Source organism: Serinus canaria, chromosome 2 (genome assembly GCF_022539315.1).
Source record: "Serinus canaria isolate serCan28SL12 chromosome 2, serCan2020, whole genome shotgun sequence".
Taxonomy (NCBI): Eukaryota; Metazoa; Chordata; class Aves; order Passeriformes; family Fringillidae; genus Serinus; species Serinus canaria.
In genome coordinates, this window is record NC_066315.1 from 22236873 (window position 1) to 22255942 (window position 19070).

The following is a 19070-nucleotide window of genomic DNA, read 5'->3' on the forward strand; positions in this document are numbered from 1 at the left end:
TTACCCCCATGTTTGGGGGTAAACCAATGCAGTTTATTAAGGAACACAATCTCCCCAGGCAGGTGGTCCCAACAGCAAGCCTGAGAGTTCACGTGTTTAGACAATGCTCTCAGGCACACGGTGTGAGTCTTGGGGTGTCCTGAGCAGGGCCAGGAGCTGGACCCAATCATCCAGCTAAGAGTATTCCGTGATTCTCTGTCAGTTGCCAATATTTGCATATTGCCTAAAAGGTACAATGTAATTCTCACCTTTCAAAAGGAATCCAGAATATTCAGATTAGTCCCATCTTTACTTCAAAGCAGCACTAATTCTTCTCATAGGCTCATCATGACCATCTTTTTGAGTTCTGTGTTACTTTTTTATAATTTGATTCTGACTTACACCAAACATTCCACTCATTGACATAATCTTGGCTCTCAAGAACCATGTCAGATTCTGATTTCCTTCCCATTTTGAAATGTAGCACACCATAATGTCAATTTTCTTGGCTAAAAAAAAATGGGAAAAAAAATTGAAATTCTGGCATTCAGTTTGATAATAATAAGAAATTGGAACAGTACACATGTCAAACAACAAGTCTTAGCCTAACACATCTAAACATGGAGTGCATCAGAAGTATACAGCAATTGTTACAGATATTCTGTTGTATTCAGGGAAATGAACAAAGTTTTTTCTTATATAGTTATTTTTATTGTTGCAGAAGGTCTCTCTAAAAGCTAAACCCACGATATGTGGAAAAACAATCAAGTTTTTTTTCAGAAATTAAAATTAAATAACATTTAATCCAGCCGTCCTTCTCCTTCTTGTCTCCAGAACAGTTTCCAGTATTGTTTCAACTCACCTAGTCTGAAGAATATGAAACCACTATCACCATATTGTATCTGCATTGGTGCATATTTTAAGATGCTTTTTTTTCTTTTCAGTGTATATACTCACAGTATTTCTCTTTTTTTGAAAGAAATAATTAAAATCAAGGAGTGTAGAAAAGTATGGATTATTGGGATAAAAAACATGACATAAATAAAAAAGCAACTTTGACTTTTACAGGAATGAAAATTTCGTGGGAGAGAGTAGTAAAGCTTGCTTGAAAGGTTCTTTGTGTCAAGTGATAGGAAAGAATTTGAAAAGGGACGTAGTACCTCAGTGAGTGATAGTTCATCTTTTGACTCTTAAATATGCTCATGTCTACATGAAAATCTAGATGTGTTTATAGCATTTGATGTAAGAGTGAACAAACATTATCTGGAGCATGGCTAAGAGAATAACATTAAATGTTACCTCCCATAACTACAGAACATATGAGTGGGTAAGAAAAGTTGTACAGGATTACTCTTAGAAAAGTGCATCATGTTCATTTCTACTCTCTTTTCAGGGAGCAGTTTCTAGAATACTGTTAAATATTTTAAATTGTGGCATCACAATTGAAGTGGGTCAAGTTTCAGCTCAGTGACATGTAGCACACCAGTAAGTTCAAGTGGACAAAATCCAAATCACAAGCTGCAAATATATAATATTTTAAACACATGGTAATAAAAAGGGAGCTAATAGGACCAAAATATCTTTGCCTTGATACACTGGGAAATTAGGGCATTCACTCTTCATGGTTTGGTCATCTCTTTCTATGACACACTAAATTTGCTTTAAAAGCACCTTATTGCTCTTGTCATATCAGAAAGAAATTCTGTCTAACTGGGAAGAGAGATGGATAAGCCAAGTAGATGGAAGAAAGGAGACTAACATCTAAGGAGAGAACACACAATAATAATGTGAAGTAAAATTTGGAAAATAATGAAATAAATGATAAAATATAGTCAAAACAATGTTTTTAAATGTCAGTACCATGTACTGGGATGTGTTCTCAGAAGACTGTCTCTGATAACCAAAGGCTAAACCAGGCCCTTGGATTATTGTCCCTGAAAAAGAAAAACCACCAACCCCACCCCCCCAAAAAAACCTCCAACATATGTTCATCTTTTTCTGCAAATAAACCAGAAACTGGAACAAAAACTGCTACTCCAATCCCATGAATGAAGAAATTAAAATTAACAGACCTTCCATCTGAATGTGCTGCCTCTGTGGGCCTCCCTTATGACAAGAATAGCACAAATACACTTCATCCATATTATGGGTCTCTTAAAATTATAACATATGCATTAAAGCTGATCTTTAATCTATATCTAATTTTTAATCTATAATCTTTAATCTATATGTCTATGTTAGCATTATGACACTGGAAATAAAAAAAAGATAATTGTATATAGCACATGCAAATAAAATATTGGCATTAATCCATGTAAATAACAAACTATACCTTAAACTTCTTTTAGGAACTTAATTTCATAAAGGTGAATGACCTTGTAAAATGGGCTGGAAGGAGGAAAATCAAACAGAAGGGTGTGAGAGAGAACAAAGAAATTTCAAAGAGCACTTGGCAGATGGTTTAAGAACCTAAATCCCAGAACAGAAAAAGACCAAATAGGTTATAAAGAGCTAATCTCATTTAGAAGGAAAGTCAATTGTCTCTGTCTTAAATTTATAATAAAGGAGAGAAAGGAAAAATGGATGGTAAATACTATAAATCACCAGTGGAAAAATTGGAAAAGAAGTGATGGAGGAAGAAAAAAGGGCAAAAGAAAAATCTGTAGTCATCAGAGGTGAGGGCAAGAAAGTTTCTGGAAATGTATTGAGAACATAAAGTATCTTCTGGTCCAAACTGAAATTATTTACCTGTTAGCAGTGATATTAAAAAGGCTATTCCTGCAGATTTCTGTTCTATACTTGGAACAATGCCAGATAACTCAGCCACATCCATGATGTTTAGGATGATTGTGAGGTACCACTCTGTCAATACTTAAGAAGGACCTTAAACAACATGTTCTAGAAATAAATATTTTCTGTCTCAGCTGGTTTAGGTCATAAACTCTCCTAATATTTAACGTTTATTTTTAATGAGTCTCAGAGCACTAGAAGAAAAAGCATCAAGCTAGATGATGCCATGATAGGATTTAAAAAGAATAAATAGGAAAATCTGTCATTCTGACATTAGTGCCAGGGAGAATACTGGCATGACTGATACAGATCTCTATAAAATGTTGAAGAATTTTAATGTAATTCATTTAATTTATTATGGATTATATAAAATAGATCTGTCAAAGTAACTTTAATCAATTATTTTTTCTGGATGTCCCCTATCTTCTGCTAGTGAAAAGATTTGATTGGATGATTACAAAATTCCTTTGTGGTCTTTTCTGATTGAGCAAAACTGCAAGGAAATCTCATGCATTAAAGCTCTTTTACTTGGAGCAGGAATTTTTTGTAATAGAATTGCTGCTAGATTCCTGGTTAACTTCAACTATCCTACTCCAGAGGACCTCAGTCTACTTTGAGCATATTAAAGAGAAATAATATTTTGCTTTAGACTGATTTAAAAAAAAAAAAAAAAAAAAAAAGAAAGCCATGATCTAAAATATTTTTTTATAGCTAGCTTTACATCCTATTAAAAAAGCAATTTTTTACTTCCTTCATATATTTGATAAGGCTTCTACTTTACTCCTCCCAATATCCTTCACACACATTTGCTCAGTTTGTAACTTTTCATCTGAAGTTCAGTGGCTGGTGACTATAAGCAAGGCTACAGCTATCTCAAGTAGATATTAAAATATTCCTTTTTAGTGATGGACTTGTTCTCTTGCAGAGCACTTGGAAGTCACCATGGAGTGGTTTATCAACTTTCCTCTATGTAAACTATGAACACAGCACAATAATTTGGAAGAGGTTTATCCTTTATTCTCTGTTGTTATTCCCCCAGCATTATCATAGTTACCAAGAATCAACCAAGAATACAGCTAAATGAAAATTAGGTTTAATTCAGGTGAATGACATTTTTTTTCAATGCCTGTACAAAGAGTTAGTGATGAAAATTAAACATATACACCTGTAAATCATACCAGTGGTTATGATTCAGTCTCCTCTCTGCTCTTTCTAAAATTCATTCCATTTCTCTATGCTTTCATATATTTATTTGTAAAATGATATCATTTTACAGGATGAAGTTTTGTAAGAAATCTGAGATCTGTCTATGAAAAGTGTTAATTAAAATCCATGTATGGACATTCCAACTGTCATTTTTGTTACTCTGAAAACCTTCTGACTGCATTGAAGAAAGTTTGAAGCCATGTTTTCAACTCACCTGTAGAATTCTGGGATAATTTAGACTCTCTTTTCATTAAAATGTAAATGATTTTGTAGTCTGCCTGCTACAGTTAAAACAAAGAAAAAATAAGTGGTGAGACAGGCTTTAATAACATGTGGAAAGTCTTAAATAATTTTAAAATAAGATTACAACAAGTACTACAATTTTTGAAAGGCAGTAGTCTTGCACAGGATCTGTAATGCCAGTTTCTTTGTTTTTAGCTGCTTAAAGGAGAAGAAAAAAGAAGTAAAATATATAAGATGATGGTTTTGATCTAAGAAGGGTCCAAACACCCTGACCAGTGAGGTAATATATAAATTTAAAGGGAAGATTCAGACCTTGCCCCAGGATTTTTATCATTGTAATGTGTTGATTTTTCTGACTCTGTATTCCAAAGTGACACTAAATACATCTAATCAAAGTACACAGTGTGCAGCCAGCTTGGTGGAGCCTATGACAATATATTTGCTCTTTGCTGATAGAAACATGAGTGGGCAATAGCTCAGGCTTCCACAGGAGTGAGGTGCTGGCACACAGTGCATGTTCTGTCCTCTTCCCTGTGGGAACAGCCTCCAAATGCATCTGTTTCAACTTTATCTGGGGGATTCTTATGAGAAATACAATTGGATCTTTGAAAATAGAAAGTATCCACAAATGGATGCTTTCATCCAGCAACAGATGAAATCAGTTTAATTAGCAGGAATATTTGCAGGTCTGGTTAAACAGTAAGAGTTTCTCTGAAGACATGAAAAACAAGTCCTCCAAAGGGCCATCTATCTAAGTAATTTATCCTTCAGGTTAGATCTGTGATCAGCATCTCATTCACTGATAGATGGATTTTCTAGGACATGTCTGAGGACTGAGTTTTCCTCCCTCCTGCTATCATCTCACTCCCTAATCCAATCAGACAAGGATATTTTCTTTTTTGTCTTCTCATTCACTTCCACTACCAATATTAAATCTGTTACAGCTGGCTATAATAGAACATACTCTAACAAATAATTGCTTGCACACACTTCAAAGAGATCTGTAGCTATTTATGGAAAAAAACAAATGAAAATTTATCAGCTAATTTTTGAGCTTCATCTCTTATTTTTAATTCCTGTATATAATAGCTTTTCCAATTTATTTTTAGGATTTTTACAAACCATGGCAAAGGCAAATTCCTTCATTGCTGTTTCCCCACTTTCACTTACTGTAAGCTTTACATATGGAGTTTAATTATGTTCTTTAGTGACTATCATTCTCATTTGATGGTTTGCAGTGTGAAATCATTTTACAAATAGTGCATTTGGTTCCAATGTTAGGGTTACAGGCAAGAGAATAATTACTGAAATTAGCATTCCTTTCTTCCTCAATTAACCCTTCTATGGTGAATTTGGTTAGAACCTAATTAAGGAACCTTTTTCCTGAGTGGGAATAAATCTTTAAAGCAAATCAGGCCCTCAAACACATTAGTTCAAGGACTTCAGTTCAAAGAATGCTCTCTAAATATAACACAAGACATATACCTAATATGGTATATACATTTTTACCTGGGGCTGGAATGCATAATGAGTAGTTTGGAGGGTGCATTGTGAATGATATTCCAGAACAAAAACATTCTAAATGTAATGGGAAAAAATAATTTAATTTCTACTAAAATGACATTTTATAGCTTAATACATAGAAAATTACTTTTTTTCTCAAAGATACCTTCTATTCACATCCATGCAGTTACACTACTTGAAGAAGAGGATTTGCTACTCAGGATAGTTGCAGCAACAGTTCTTCTTCCCAGAATCTGAAGGAGTTAAGACTGAGAACCCCTGTAAAATCTGTATAATGGCATAGCTCCTGGCAGAATACTTAGGAGAAGTTATAGTGTCTCCCAGTGCCATACTCCGATGGTCCTCAAATTGAGAGACTTGCCAGTTAAGAATGAGGCAAAGCAGATGTTGAGTAGCTCAAATTCCTCCTCATTTGTTGTTACCTATTCAACACTCTTGTTTGCTTTCTTTATCTGGGAGTATGCTTTCTTCAACCTTCATTTCTGGCTGACACTCCTGCTCTCCCTATTATTCTTTTCATCCTTTGCCAAGATCAGTTCCAGGCTCACCTTGGCCTTCCTGACTGGTCCTTACACAGCTGAGCAGCATCACTACACTCTTCCCTGGACACCTGTCCCTGCTTTCTCTACCTTTCCTTCTTGCCTCGTATTTCGACCAGCAGGTCTTGATTCAGCCCTGCCATTCTCCTGTTCTCTTACACCAAAGGATTGGTGTAACTTCCTCAAAGATCTGCCAGCTTTTTTCTGCTCCCTTGTCCCAGAGGGCAGTTTCTCAGGTGGGGCTATTGAATAAACCCTGGATTCCTCTCACCATGTTGCAGTGATGGCAATTTGCTCCTAACTTTCTAGCAGAGCAGTGGGATCCAGCTCCTCTGGTTTGCTGTCCCTGCTGTGAGCACTGGTGTAGAGGCACCTTAGCTGGGAGGTCAGCTGTGTCTCTTTCATAAAGGAAAACCCTGTAGAAATTAGGATAGACACCTTTAATAACCTCTGTACACAATGAAAGAAAGAGATACTTTTACTTCTCACTTTATCCCTCTTGTTTTAGACAGCTGCTTTACAAACAGGTGATTAGGTTCCCAAAGTGCTTATTTCCTTTCAGTGGTTATGAAGAAAGGCATCTGAAGTTGATCAGAAAATAGTAATCCAGGTGAACATTTACCTGCACAGGAAAGAATAGAAATCAGGATCATAACTCTGGATTGAAAGTAAACTCAGTATTGCAAAGGCAGCCAGCTGTGAGTATTCAGGTGCTCATAGGTCAGTGCAAAGCAAGTACTCATCCAAATAGACTGACAATTTAAAAAAAAAGAACAAATCACAATGCCCCAGACATTAAGAATGGAAAGAAATTGCTAAATTACAGGTATTTAACCACGGTCATTTGGTGTCTAGCAAAAGTAAGTAGTGAAGATGCAGCTCCATTAACTCATTTAAATCTCCTGGTGATTCATATCAGAGTTCCAGGAGGAAAAGCATAGATTCAGCAGTTTTTGACTGAGTCTTAGACAGAACAGCCAACGGGACTCACAGCAGTTCTACAAGTAAATCTTTCCCTGACAATGAACATTATTTTGTGGTCTTCTAATACTCTCTGTGGGGGCTTATAGAAAAAGGGATAGTTTACTTTTAAATATGGAAATATCCACACACAGGTGTACAAAAAACTTAGAAAGAATAGAAAATTAGTCTAAAAAAGAAATAAGACTGTATGACAACTATATTTGTAGCAGATGAAGGACAAGAAAGCTATTAAATAAATCATATTTTATTATGCGTGCCTGTATTTGGATGCCCAGTTAAGTACCTAATTATGTGAAAAATGCAACTGCTGTGTAAAGCAATGTTAATTTTCAGGCACACCTACTGAGCTTAGGGTTGTCATTCAGATATCTGCTCAATTGCTTGCTCTTGTATCCCACCTGCAGAAAATATCTGAGTGCTTGTCAGAAGTCTGGCACAGGTTATTAGTGAAGAAAACCAGGGCTTTGCAGGTTCAGCAGGCTATTCCATGATCTATCCAACACAGCTGACAAATTTCATTATGACTCCTAACTAGAGTTCTGGCAGTCCAGCTTTGTTTTGTTTTGCTGAGGGGATGTGCAGGGAGAGCCCTTTCTCTCCTCAGACTGGAGAGCTTTGGATTTCTTGGATTTCATCTCCAGTTGATGAGTTCTCTGCTCTGCTTACTTACATTTCTTTTTCTTTTCTCTACTTCTCTGACACATGCTACATGCCATTAGAGAGCAAAAAATACTGCTGGAACTCTTATTCTTAGTGTTGGTCCATTTGCTTTTTTGATTATCATCCTAACTGTCAAAGAAATGAAGTGGCATTGCTTTGCAGTGCTGCTCTCTATAGTTCTCAGTTTCACGCTGCTCTTTGTTTCCTTGACAGGTAGAAACTGTTTCTGTTTTTCCTCATGAATGCTTTATGTGTGATGCTGAACAGCTCACCCTGACAGCTAAAACATAGCAAGCTGCCCTAAAGGGCATTTCTCAAATGTGTTTCTTTGCCCTTTCTTCACATTGGACATGTTAATAAGGCTCAAGACTACCTGTGTTTTTCTGTGGAAAATAGGATCTTTACAGCTTAAATATCTCCACACTCATGTAAATATTACCTAGGTGAAAGAACATTTGGATTTGTTCTGGGAAGATTCTTTGATTTCTTTTTTCAGCTTTGGCTTTAATATATTATTTGAAAAGCTTTTTTCTTGACCCAAAATTGACATTGTCTTACATATTCATCCATTTGGCTGTAAATTGCAGACAATGAGGTTGAGGGTATGGAGTGCTATGTGACTGGCCTGGCAAGGGACAAATGAATAGTGAGAAAGGGCACATAAAGGGACAGTAAGAGCTAAACATATAGGGAGCAACCATTTCTCTTCAAGAAGGTGAAGCCTAAGAGCTTTAAAGAGGTCTTTGCAGCTGTCCTATTTCAGAGTCTAGTTCCATGAAGTACTGGACGTTGGGGCTGATACAAGCTTTACAGAGAAACATACAGATTTGACAGACTGTAGATAGTTCTGATGAAATGGTAAAGCTTTCATCAGGCACTAGGCAGCATGATGATTCTTGCTGGTTGGTGGTGCACCAGTTCCTCAAGCAACGTCCTGGCTTTCTAATCCCCATACAACAGAGAGTGTCTGTGCAAAACCATCAGGATGGCTGAGAGCCAGAAATCCCTCTTAGACTCCCTGAGCAGATGACTTGTCAGTCCAGCTCTCCCTGTCTCCAGATCAGTGCTCAAAGGCATGTCTTGGGGTCCAAAAGGCTGAGAGCAAACAAATATCTTCTGCTCTTAGTCTCCCGGCACTTATTTTTCTCTCACAGATGTTATCTGACTTTTTAAAAAATCCCATACTTGAAGAACAGCTGATGTGACAGTGGTGAGAGATGCTCACTACAGATTTCCAGCCCTCTTCACAGAAAGAAATCACAGACCTTGTATGGCATGTTTCCACCAAGTGTTTTTTCATGCCTCTCTGTCATATTATGTCTTTGCCACTAACTGGATTCCTTCATCTTAGCTGGACAAAAAAGAACCTGTCATCTCTTTGGATGGTGGTTTTCACCCATTTGCCCTGTCATAATCTATGGCAAAAGCTAGACCTCTCTCCAGAAAGCAGTTCTCTCGTGCATTTATCATTTTCTTGACCTCTAAAAGTTGAGGACTCTTTGCCTCCAGCCCTGTTTTCTCAGAAGCATGTTTGCCAGTGTAGAGCTCTGTGCTGTGGCTAGGCTGCTCCCCATACCTGAGCTGCAGAAAGCAGTATTTGCTTTTACAATGTTTGGTCAGCCTTCAATTTATCCTAGTGATGCTATTGATCTTCTGGCCCTGCTATAGTGAAACAACAGCATGAGATGATAGCAGTGATTGGGATGTTGATCTCCAGGTGCTGGTGGACAGTCAAGTAGGTATAGATGCTGAAAGACGAGCAGCAGTTAAAAATGACAGAGATACAAGAACCTTTCTTCAAATCTACTTTGCAAAAACAGCTCCATGGAAAATTTAGCATTGCATGGTGGTGACACAGTAGTTCTAAATTCCACAGACGAGTGCAGCCACCTCTGGACCAAGGGATGAATGAATGCAGTAGTTTAGTTTCAGTTCCGGTCCTCAAAGCTTCCAATTTGGGCATCTGGCTGAACACACCAGAGTTCCCTCCCAGCTTGCAAACGCTTTTTCCCCAAACACTGGAGAAGTGGGGAAGAGGGAAGCATTTCTGCCATGGAGTATGGAAGCATGGATCTGGACTGAGGAGTTGTAAGGTTAGATGTGACATGCTAGCTCCTAGAGATCACAGTGAACTCAGAGAAAACTGTTTTTGCAGAGGATGCTGTTGACATTTTCTAGTTTACATCTTCTCCTTCGTTTTCCTTATGTTATCAGTGGTGCAAAATTAGGCAATAAAAATATACATATAAATGCAAAGAATTTTTCTCTCTCCAACAGCAATTACCTGGTTTATAGATGTGTGAGATGATTAAAAAATTGTGAAAATAACTATAAAAGATTTTCTTGATCAAGTATTTCAGACAGTGGTTCTCTCCTTTGAGAAAATGATACAGCCTGAAGAAGGTACAAAACCAACAGATAAGCCCCCACACATCTGCGTACACATGTCCAAGTAGAGAACTATAAAATATATTTTACATATTTTATATATAAAATATATTTTATATATAAAATATATAAAAGTTATTCCAGTATATATATATATATATATATAAGAGTTATTCCAGTATATGCCTGTGGATTACATTTCAACAGGATGAATTAAATAGGAAAATATTCACCTCACTGAATGGATTCTAGTTTTGTGTCTGTATTTGTCCACAACAGAACATTTTTGTATTCATCAGAAACCAAAAAAGCTGTCATTCAAACATAGGCATCCATCAGATGGATGGCAGAGGGCAAATTATGCTGTTTTGTTAAGCAAAAATAACGTTTTCAACCTCTTTTCAGTATTCTAGTATTTTAAGTATACTTTTATTTTCCATTTACATACCAACTTCACGAAAAGTGAATAAATTGGGTAGCAGGAACTCTATCTCTTGTGTACATCTCTAATCCCTTCTGTTTATATTCTTTTCACACAGAGATTGAAAGATTTAAAACAAAGGGAATTTGCTCGAAATGTGGCTTCAAAGTCATGGAAAGATGAGAAGAAACAGGAAAAAGCACTCAAGCGGCTCCACCAGCTTGCAGAGTTACGAAAGCAGTCAGAATGGCAAGTTTTTAAAAATCATATGAGGTTTTATGCCCTCTTTCCTCCCTTCCAGAAGAAATGATAATATTTTTACTCCTACACAAGTACTGTACAGAGATTGTGTGTACTGTAACATGTTTTCAGCTGTCTTCAACTCCAAATGATCCTGTTCTGCAAACCATGCATTGAAAACCTCTGCCTTAATTACATGCTGTTTGAAAGTTTGTCATTTTCTCTCCTGTAGATAGTTACTCTCACATCTTCTAAATGGAGTGCTTTGAAGATGCTTTTATAATTTCACCACTTTACCTTATCCAAACTTATCTGAAGAGATTAGTATGACTGTCTTAACATTTGATTGTAAGTTATTGGGAGAGGATAAACCCTTAGTGAATAATTTCTACTACTTTTAGGGTACTGGGATTATTCTTCATTTTCTCTGTAGGATAATTTGAATGAAAAACAAGTAATTAACTGAATTAAGTTGGTCTAATACTGTTATCTCTATTGATTAATACCAAGATAGAGGACAAAGATTGCAGTAGTAAACCTTTAAATTTGAGAAATCTCCTTTGTTTAATGACATTAAATGCTTCAGTAGAATAGATTGCCATCAGACCAATTGTTTATAATAATCTATGACAGCAATGAGTTAATTAGATAAATAAACTGGCATTGTTTTAAATTCATCTGAGGACTACTGTACCCTGGAAATAACAACATTCAGAGTTTATTACAAACTCATTTTGGCCTATGTAATTGCTTTTGAGCAATCAGCTGAAATATAACAGTTTAGTGCTAATATATCACTTTTATCATTACGACTCCATTTTCATACAAATGTGCTGAAACAAATGTAACTGCCTGTGGGAAGGTTCCTTCATGCCCACACACTTGAAGATGTAGCCTCAGATAGAGTGATAATATCAGTGATACAGGAAAGCCAGAACGAATCTGGGAGGGAAAGAGCAGGTTTGCTTTCAGAAACAGCCAGGAGTCCATAATATTTCGCATAGAGTGTGGAAGGGAAGAGGTTGCTATTGCTCCCTGTGATCACTTATAGGCTCAGGGGAGGCTGAGTGCAGGGATTTTGGCAGAGGGGTAGCACTCCCAATTGCTCAGGAGAGACAGAATGTCAGCCTTTGTAAGGAGAAGTCCACACACAGACCATTGTTACCATCCCTGAGTGCTGTCTCTCAGGTTACAACACAGTTCCTTAATGAGCTAATTCAATTGGACAACAAAATTATTGCTAATCTTGGGCGCAGAAAAATGTTATTTTGCTATTCCAAGAAGATTTTGAAAAGGATTTCTTTATATGCCTTCTCCAAGAGATAATTATTCCTCATGTACAAATAGTGGTTAATTTGTATCTCCTGATGCTGAATTTCTGGCAAAGGCAAATATATTCTCTGAAATGCACGTTTATTTTAATATTATGATTGACCCTTCTCCGTGGAGTCTTTGTGTCTTTCCCATTGTTGAAGATCAATGTATTTTTATAGCATTTATAAAACATGACTGCCAATTATAGATAGTTTATATGCAGATCCAACAGTTTTAATTAATTTAATTTATTTAAAATGTTTTTTATTTTTCATCAAACTCGTTATTTTATCTGGTTCTAGTTTTTTTTTTTTTTTTTCCTTGTAAATGTACTGGAGTACTGCTCTGATAGCAAATGCAGATAATTAGTCTAATGAAATGTGTGTTTAAAATATATCTTGGAAAAACACTTTTATGGTGGCCATATATGTCACATCTTTAATGGAAAATGGCACCAGTCCTTTCAGTCTCAGTTACCTGTTTCAAGAAATCAGTGGTTTGCTGTTTTTGTTAAAGCCCTAGAATAGGTAACTTTTTATTTTTTTTAATTACAAGAAAACTAAATTACATTTAAAATCTGAGATATTTTGAAATGAGGAATAATTTAATTAATGGAAGTAAGACACAGAAAATGTGGCAAAGTGAGTCAAATCATGGTTGATAATGAGACCAGTAAAGTTGTGATTTTCTTCCCCTCCAATGTTTGCTGACAGTTTTGGTATTAATATCTCTTTGAATATTTTGCAAAGTCATTTATTCTGGAATAAAATAAGAAACTGCTCTTTAAAAAGTCAAACAAACACATTCTTCTCTAAGCAAGCAGAATGTTTCTCTTTCTCCTCTACAGCTTGATTTTGCAGATGCTCCAGGTGTAAACAACTCTTTTTGAACATAGCACAATTTCCTTTGCAGAGGCCTTTCAGAAAAGCAAGACTCACCACAGATAATGTTCTCCTAAATATAACTTTGGAGTTAAAACAATATTTATTCTGCTTGTACATGGGCATAACTGAAAAAGAACATTCATGTGCTGACATTAAAACATGTAATTTTCTATGTGTTGACTTTCTTGCCTTTACAAACAGACAAAATTCCAAATTGATGATAAACTGCACATTTGTTGAAACTTAGCTTTACCTTGTAAAAAACTGAGTGACACCCTCCTTCACCAGACAGACGTTGTCAAATGCAAGCTCTGTCAAATCTTGGTTACTCAATGCAGCTTTCTTTTTTCCTTTATTTTTTTATCTTAAAGCATCACTGGGAGCGGACCATTGCTTAAAGCCCCCCGATTAGTCCTGGAAAAGCAGCAATCACCAGATGGCATTTTCCTCTACAAGGGCAGCAAGTTCACAGCAAGTTCTCAAAGAGCCATCACAAGTGAAGGACAAGGCTTCTCCAAAAGCATACTGGAGAAACAGCAACTTATCATAAGCAGGCACCACCCCCCTACTGAAAGACACCATGCACTTGGAAATCACATCTCACAAATGTTCCCATGCAGCAACAACTCCTCTCAAAGGGCAGGAGTGTCTTTTTCATTCTCTAAAAAGGTCCCTTTGAAGCTTGAGTCCTCAGCATCAGTCTTCAGTGAGAACTGTGAAGAAGGAAATGATTACAGTGAGTCCCCCAACCATAAAAAAAAGCAAATTATTGAGGGCTGTCATTCTGTCACACTTTTGGAGGAACAACTGAAAGCAAGTTTGGATAAAGAGTCACCTACTGCACAAGACCAAATGGATTTGGATAACAGTGCATCAAGTCATGTAACTGCAAAACCTAAAATGCTAAAGGAAAATGATAAAAGTAGTAATAGGGAATCAGAAGAAAAGTTCAGAGCTAATCCTTCATTTTCTAAAGTCAAAATACCACTTCCAAATTCTAATTTTTCTGCTTCACTGAGAGAAACAGAGCAAGAGAGCAAACTGAATGAATCTGAGCAATTCTTTGAAACTCCCATCTCATCGTCATGCCAAACTAGCAATTTTTGTGCACAGCTGAGCACCTACAAGCACAGTAATGCCCACCTGCCTGCCCAGTTATCTGAGCTCCCACAACAGCCAGTGCCTGAGCTGACCTGTTCAAGCAACATTAATGACAGCCCCGGAGTGATTAAAAGAGAAAGATCTTTGGAGATTACAGAAACCACAGATGGAAATATGGAAACACTTGAAAAGGAGACCATGGTTAAAGAAGTTAAGCCCCAGGCATTGCCTTTCCTCCATGTAGTGAGCAAAGATGGCACCACTGCCTTGCAGTGGCCCACAGAATTGCTTTTGTTTACAAAAACTGAGCCCTGTATTTCATATGGCTGTAATCCATTGTATTTTGACTTCAGACTCTCTTTAAATCACAGGGAGGGTAAACAGCATGAAACAAACAAAGCAAGCTGTAAAGAGCTCTCTAAAAATAAGACTGCAGATGAATATGAACCCTCAGGTTTAATAAAACACAAGCAAATGTCAAATGAACAAGATAATCAGTTGTTGAAACCAAAGAAGATGAAAAGTTCCCTAAATCCAAGAAAGGCCAAGCAAAAAGCTGAGTCAGACATAGGGAATGAAATGAATGAAAATGGTCAAAAATGCATTGCAGATTATTTGAATGAAAATATACCAAAAGTGCCTGCTTACCTTGATGTCTCACAAAAGGATTATGTGACAGCAAAAAGTCTTTATACATCACTGAGGAGACCTTTAAAGCATCGTTTCCATGGCTGTGAAAGAAAAACTCAGAACATTAGAAACAAAAGTATTTCCTTTTCTGCTTTTATGTCTAGGATTAAAAACTCTAACTCAGAAAAATGTAATTTAATTGATTCTGAAGAAAAATATGAGAACCAAAATGACTCCAGATCCCTCCAAGATGTGGTCAGCTGCAGCAGTGACATAAGTGACAGTGGAAAAGATTCTAGTGGAAGTTTCTTCAGTTGTAAATCCGGTTCAAACAGCCAGTATTCAGATAATGAAGGATGTGGAAGTTATACAAGATGCTGGAGATTCCCATCTCCTCAAAAGTCCTCATCTGGAAGACATTCCAGCTATTCTGACACTTCAGTTAGCAGTACGAGTAGCTACATGAATCCCACATCAAACAATCACAGAAGAAATCAGTTGCTTTGTTGTTGTAAAAGAAAAAGCAAGACAGATGAAAGGCACAAACACAGAAAGCACAAGTGTATTTTCTCTTCAAATGATACAGATGAGGATTATCTTTGTCACAGTAGAAGTCACAGAACTAGAAACTGTATTCAGAATGGCACAATTAAACAGAGAAGATGTTCAAGACATAAGCTTTTACAAATCAGACACAGGTCTAAACACAGCAGATGTAGACATCAACATTTTGGCAAAATGCTTAGTAGGAGTAGAAGCTGCCACAAATCCAAAAGTGGTTCCACTAGTGATTCAAGGAGCAGTGAAAGATCATCCAGCAGCAGAATATCAAGATGTAGCAGTTCAGGATCCGTCTCAAAAGAGACTGACAACTGTGACAACAAAACAAAAGAGGATGATGAGAGAGGTTCTAACGCTGAACTGGGAAAAGCTGGAACTGCACGTTCCAACTCTCTGAATGTGAATAGTCAGTCTAAAAACTTTGCCACCTGCTCTTCCAAAAACCTGGCAAAAGACATATGTGGAAAAAGAAAGTCAATGACAGCCAAGTTACTTTTAGAAAGAGTGCAGTCTAAGAAAACCCAGGAACAAATGCATGATCCAGAGAGATTTTCAATCAGTAGTGGGACAGAATTAAAGGATCACTCGCCAACTCATTTTGCTCTTCGGATTTCATCATTGGTAGATGACATTGCAATGTTACCTTTGCCTGAGAAAGTGCTAAGCATAGGTAAAAATGACATGAGACATAATGAAATCAGTTCATTGGAAAACAGTGTGAAGAAAAACAACATTGAAGCATCAGAGATAACAAATGTGACTCTTTCACCTGGAACTGATTATGATCATTGTCTTCTTAAAGACATAATTCAAATTGAAACAGGCTATCAGAGCCCAAGCATAAAAAGGAACACAGCAATAAAGGAACAAACCAATCTCTTCATTAGTGAAGTGCAGCCCTTTATACAAAGCTGTGATCCAGTACCAAATGATTTCCCTGGTGCTTTTCCCTCTAATAGATATTCTGTTGCTAATTCAACAGAGACCAAAGAAGAACTACGTGATGTAAACATGGATTTGAACCGGGCAGGAGGCAGTTCAGACTCTTTTTGTGACAATGCTATGCAGAAGTATGGTGATACACTAAATGACCTAGAAGTGTACAGTAAATCCACCTCCCCTCCTTTAGCACAGCAGCCTATCACATTTACGCCAGAAGAAGTAGACAAATACAGGTTGCTGCAGCTGCAAGCTCAGCAGCACATGCAGAAACAACTTCTGGCAAAACATCTGAAAGTTTTGCCTGCCCCAGGACCAGCTGCCTTCTCTGCAACACCAGCAGTTCCTGCCCTCCCTGTTCAGCAGCAGGCTACTGTCACCACCATCCACCACACGCTGCTGCAACGCTTTGCTGTCTCAGCATCTGTGCACCCCCACGGCAGCCATCTCTCCCTGGCACCCCTCCATCCCCTCTCTCAGGCACATTTTGCCCCCATATCACTTTCCCCTTTAGCACCAGCCATTATTCCCACCCACCCTGCTTTGCTGACAGGACACCCGCTGCACTTGGTGTCTGCCACTCCCCTCCACCCTTCCCCACTCACCTTCCCTGCCCTGCCTCACGCTGCCTATATCCCAGCCTTATTTACACCACACCTGAACACAGCCACACCTTCTGCTATACACCCAAATCACTTAGTTCATCCCTTATTCCAAGGACAAGAGCCCCATCACTATTCATGTTCCGTCCAGACCCAACAGTTCCCTACAGCAAAAGAAGTTTTCAGTGTTTCTAGCTACTTAAACTAGCCCAAATGATTTCATCATGGCTCCAACCCCAAATTAAAATAAAATAAAGCATTCAGCATTCAATCACGTCTGAGGGGAAATCTACTGTTTTGCTGAGAGCGCAACAGCAAAGATTTTAAAGTCCACAATCTGGCTGACAGCATATGAATGTTGATTTTATTCTTGTATCACTGAGGAAAAGGTGCTTTAAAGCCTTTCGTGATACTATCACAAGAAGGATGGGTGGCCAGTGCCATTCTACAGAATGTTTTAAAATAATAGTTTGAAGTAAAGTCTATGACTGTCAGTAGGAAAGGGACCACAGCGCCCAGACAAAATGGGATCAATATCAACACTGCTGAGGGATCTAAAGTAGCACAATGTAAGATTGAGCAATCTTGACACATCTCAAAGATTTGATTTTCTGAGTTTGTATATAAAACAGTGCCTGGTTTGGTTAAGGTATTTTAGACTGAGGAAAAAATAAGGTATCTGGGACCAGCAGACCCTGGGACTGTCTCCTGGCCAAAGTAAACTGGGGAGGCTCAGAGGGAGGGGTGATGTGATGAGTCAACACTAGAAGGTGAGGATCACAACAACACCTTGAAGATCCTTTAGTGATTTCATCCCTGCATATGTTGCTTAGACAGTGTAAAGGGTCTGCAGTCAGGCCATGGGTACATAACAAAGCACTCCCTTAGCACAGGGACCTCTGTGCTGGCAGAAGCAGGCTGCCTCTTTTCTCTCTGAGCCAAGCATCCAAGAAGGCTTACTGAGAAGCCAAGTTCTTTGGCACTGCCTGGGCATGTCAGGGTGAGCAGCCCCAGCCCAGAATTGCCAAGCAGCCAGTGCTGGCTTTGAACCTCAGAGGTACTTGGCCAAAAAGTTCCCACCAAACAGAGCTCTGATGTGGGGAAGAGTCTTTCCCAAAGAATGTGTCAATATTTTTCATCCCCTTCACAAATAACAGAAACAATTGGCTGGTCCTATAAAATCATGCAGATATTAATAAAGATGCAGAAGTAAAATTCTGATCAAAAACTGGCTCTACATGTTGAGACTCGGAGAAAAACTTCTTCAAGTACTCAGCATTTAAAAGGTTATTGAAACAACCAAATATGTCAAGATTCTCGCATGGCTTCCCAAACTCTCAACAAGTAAATTGAAATTACAAATTGACAGGGTTTGAATGCATGTATCCAACCTTCAGAGTAATGTGTGGCTGAAATTGTTTGTAATAGCTGTGTATCTGGAAATAGGTGAAGGTGATAGCATCTCTTTGAATGCCATGGTTTGACATTTTTTATAATGTTTCTAAAACTGAGCACAGGATATTTAGCATGAAATTAGTTCATAATTATGGTTAGACTGCAAGCATGCTTTCCCAATAAAATTGGACCATGAAGTATCCAACACACAGTACCTGTTTGTTTGGATTAAAAACATTTGAAAAAATTTCAATTAATTTGCAATAAGTGCACAAATAAGTATCTTTCAGAATCAATATTAAACACATTGAAAAACTTTTGGAAGAATTTTATTCTATTATATTAATCTACCTGAAGAAGCTGAAAACTCTAATTGCAAATAAGTTGTGTCTTTAAAGTACAACAGAACCAATTTTCTTAGTTTTAATCAAAAAACATCGATCCATTGCAATAAAATGGAATTACATTAATTTCTGCTTTTCTGGAGCTTCTTCAGCATAAACAGGTAATACACCAAACTTTTTGAGTTACTTTACAAGTTGTGACTGCTAGTTTTGTGTTTTCAGAGTAGCTTTAAACATTTGATGGTTTAGATGTTGAAAAAAAAAAATCAGAAAAAATTATGGAGACTATGCAGAAGCAAAACATTTTGTTCTAAAAGGTTGGTGGC

At 37.5% G+C, this 19070-nt stretch overlaps 1 protein-coding gene across 1 annotated transcript in view; it reads left to right on the plus strand.

Moving 5' to 3' along the window:
* The window catches only part of ZNF804B (zinc finger protein 804B), a 31223-nt gene extending 12379 nt beyond the window's left edge, over positions 1–18844 (plus strand). Inside the window, exons 3-4 of the mRNA XM_050970992.1 lie at positions 10853–10983; positions 13544–18844. Of these exons, the coding sequence (XP_050826949.1) occupies positions 10853–10983; positions 13544–17213 (3801 nt within the window). The 3' untranslated portion in view covers positions 17214–18844. The remainder of the gene's footprint in view (positions 1–10852; positions 10984–13543) is intronic.
* Positions 18845–19070: the final 226 nt, after the last annotated feature.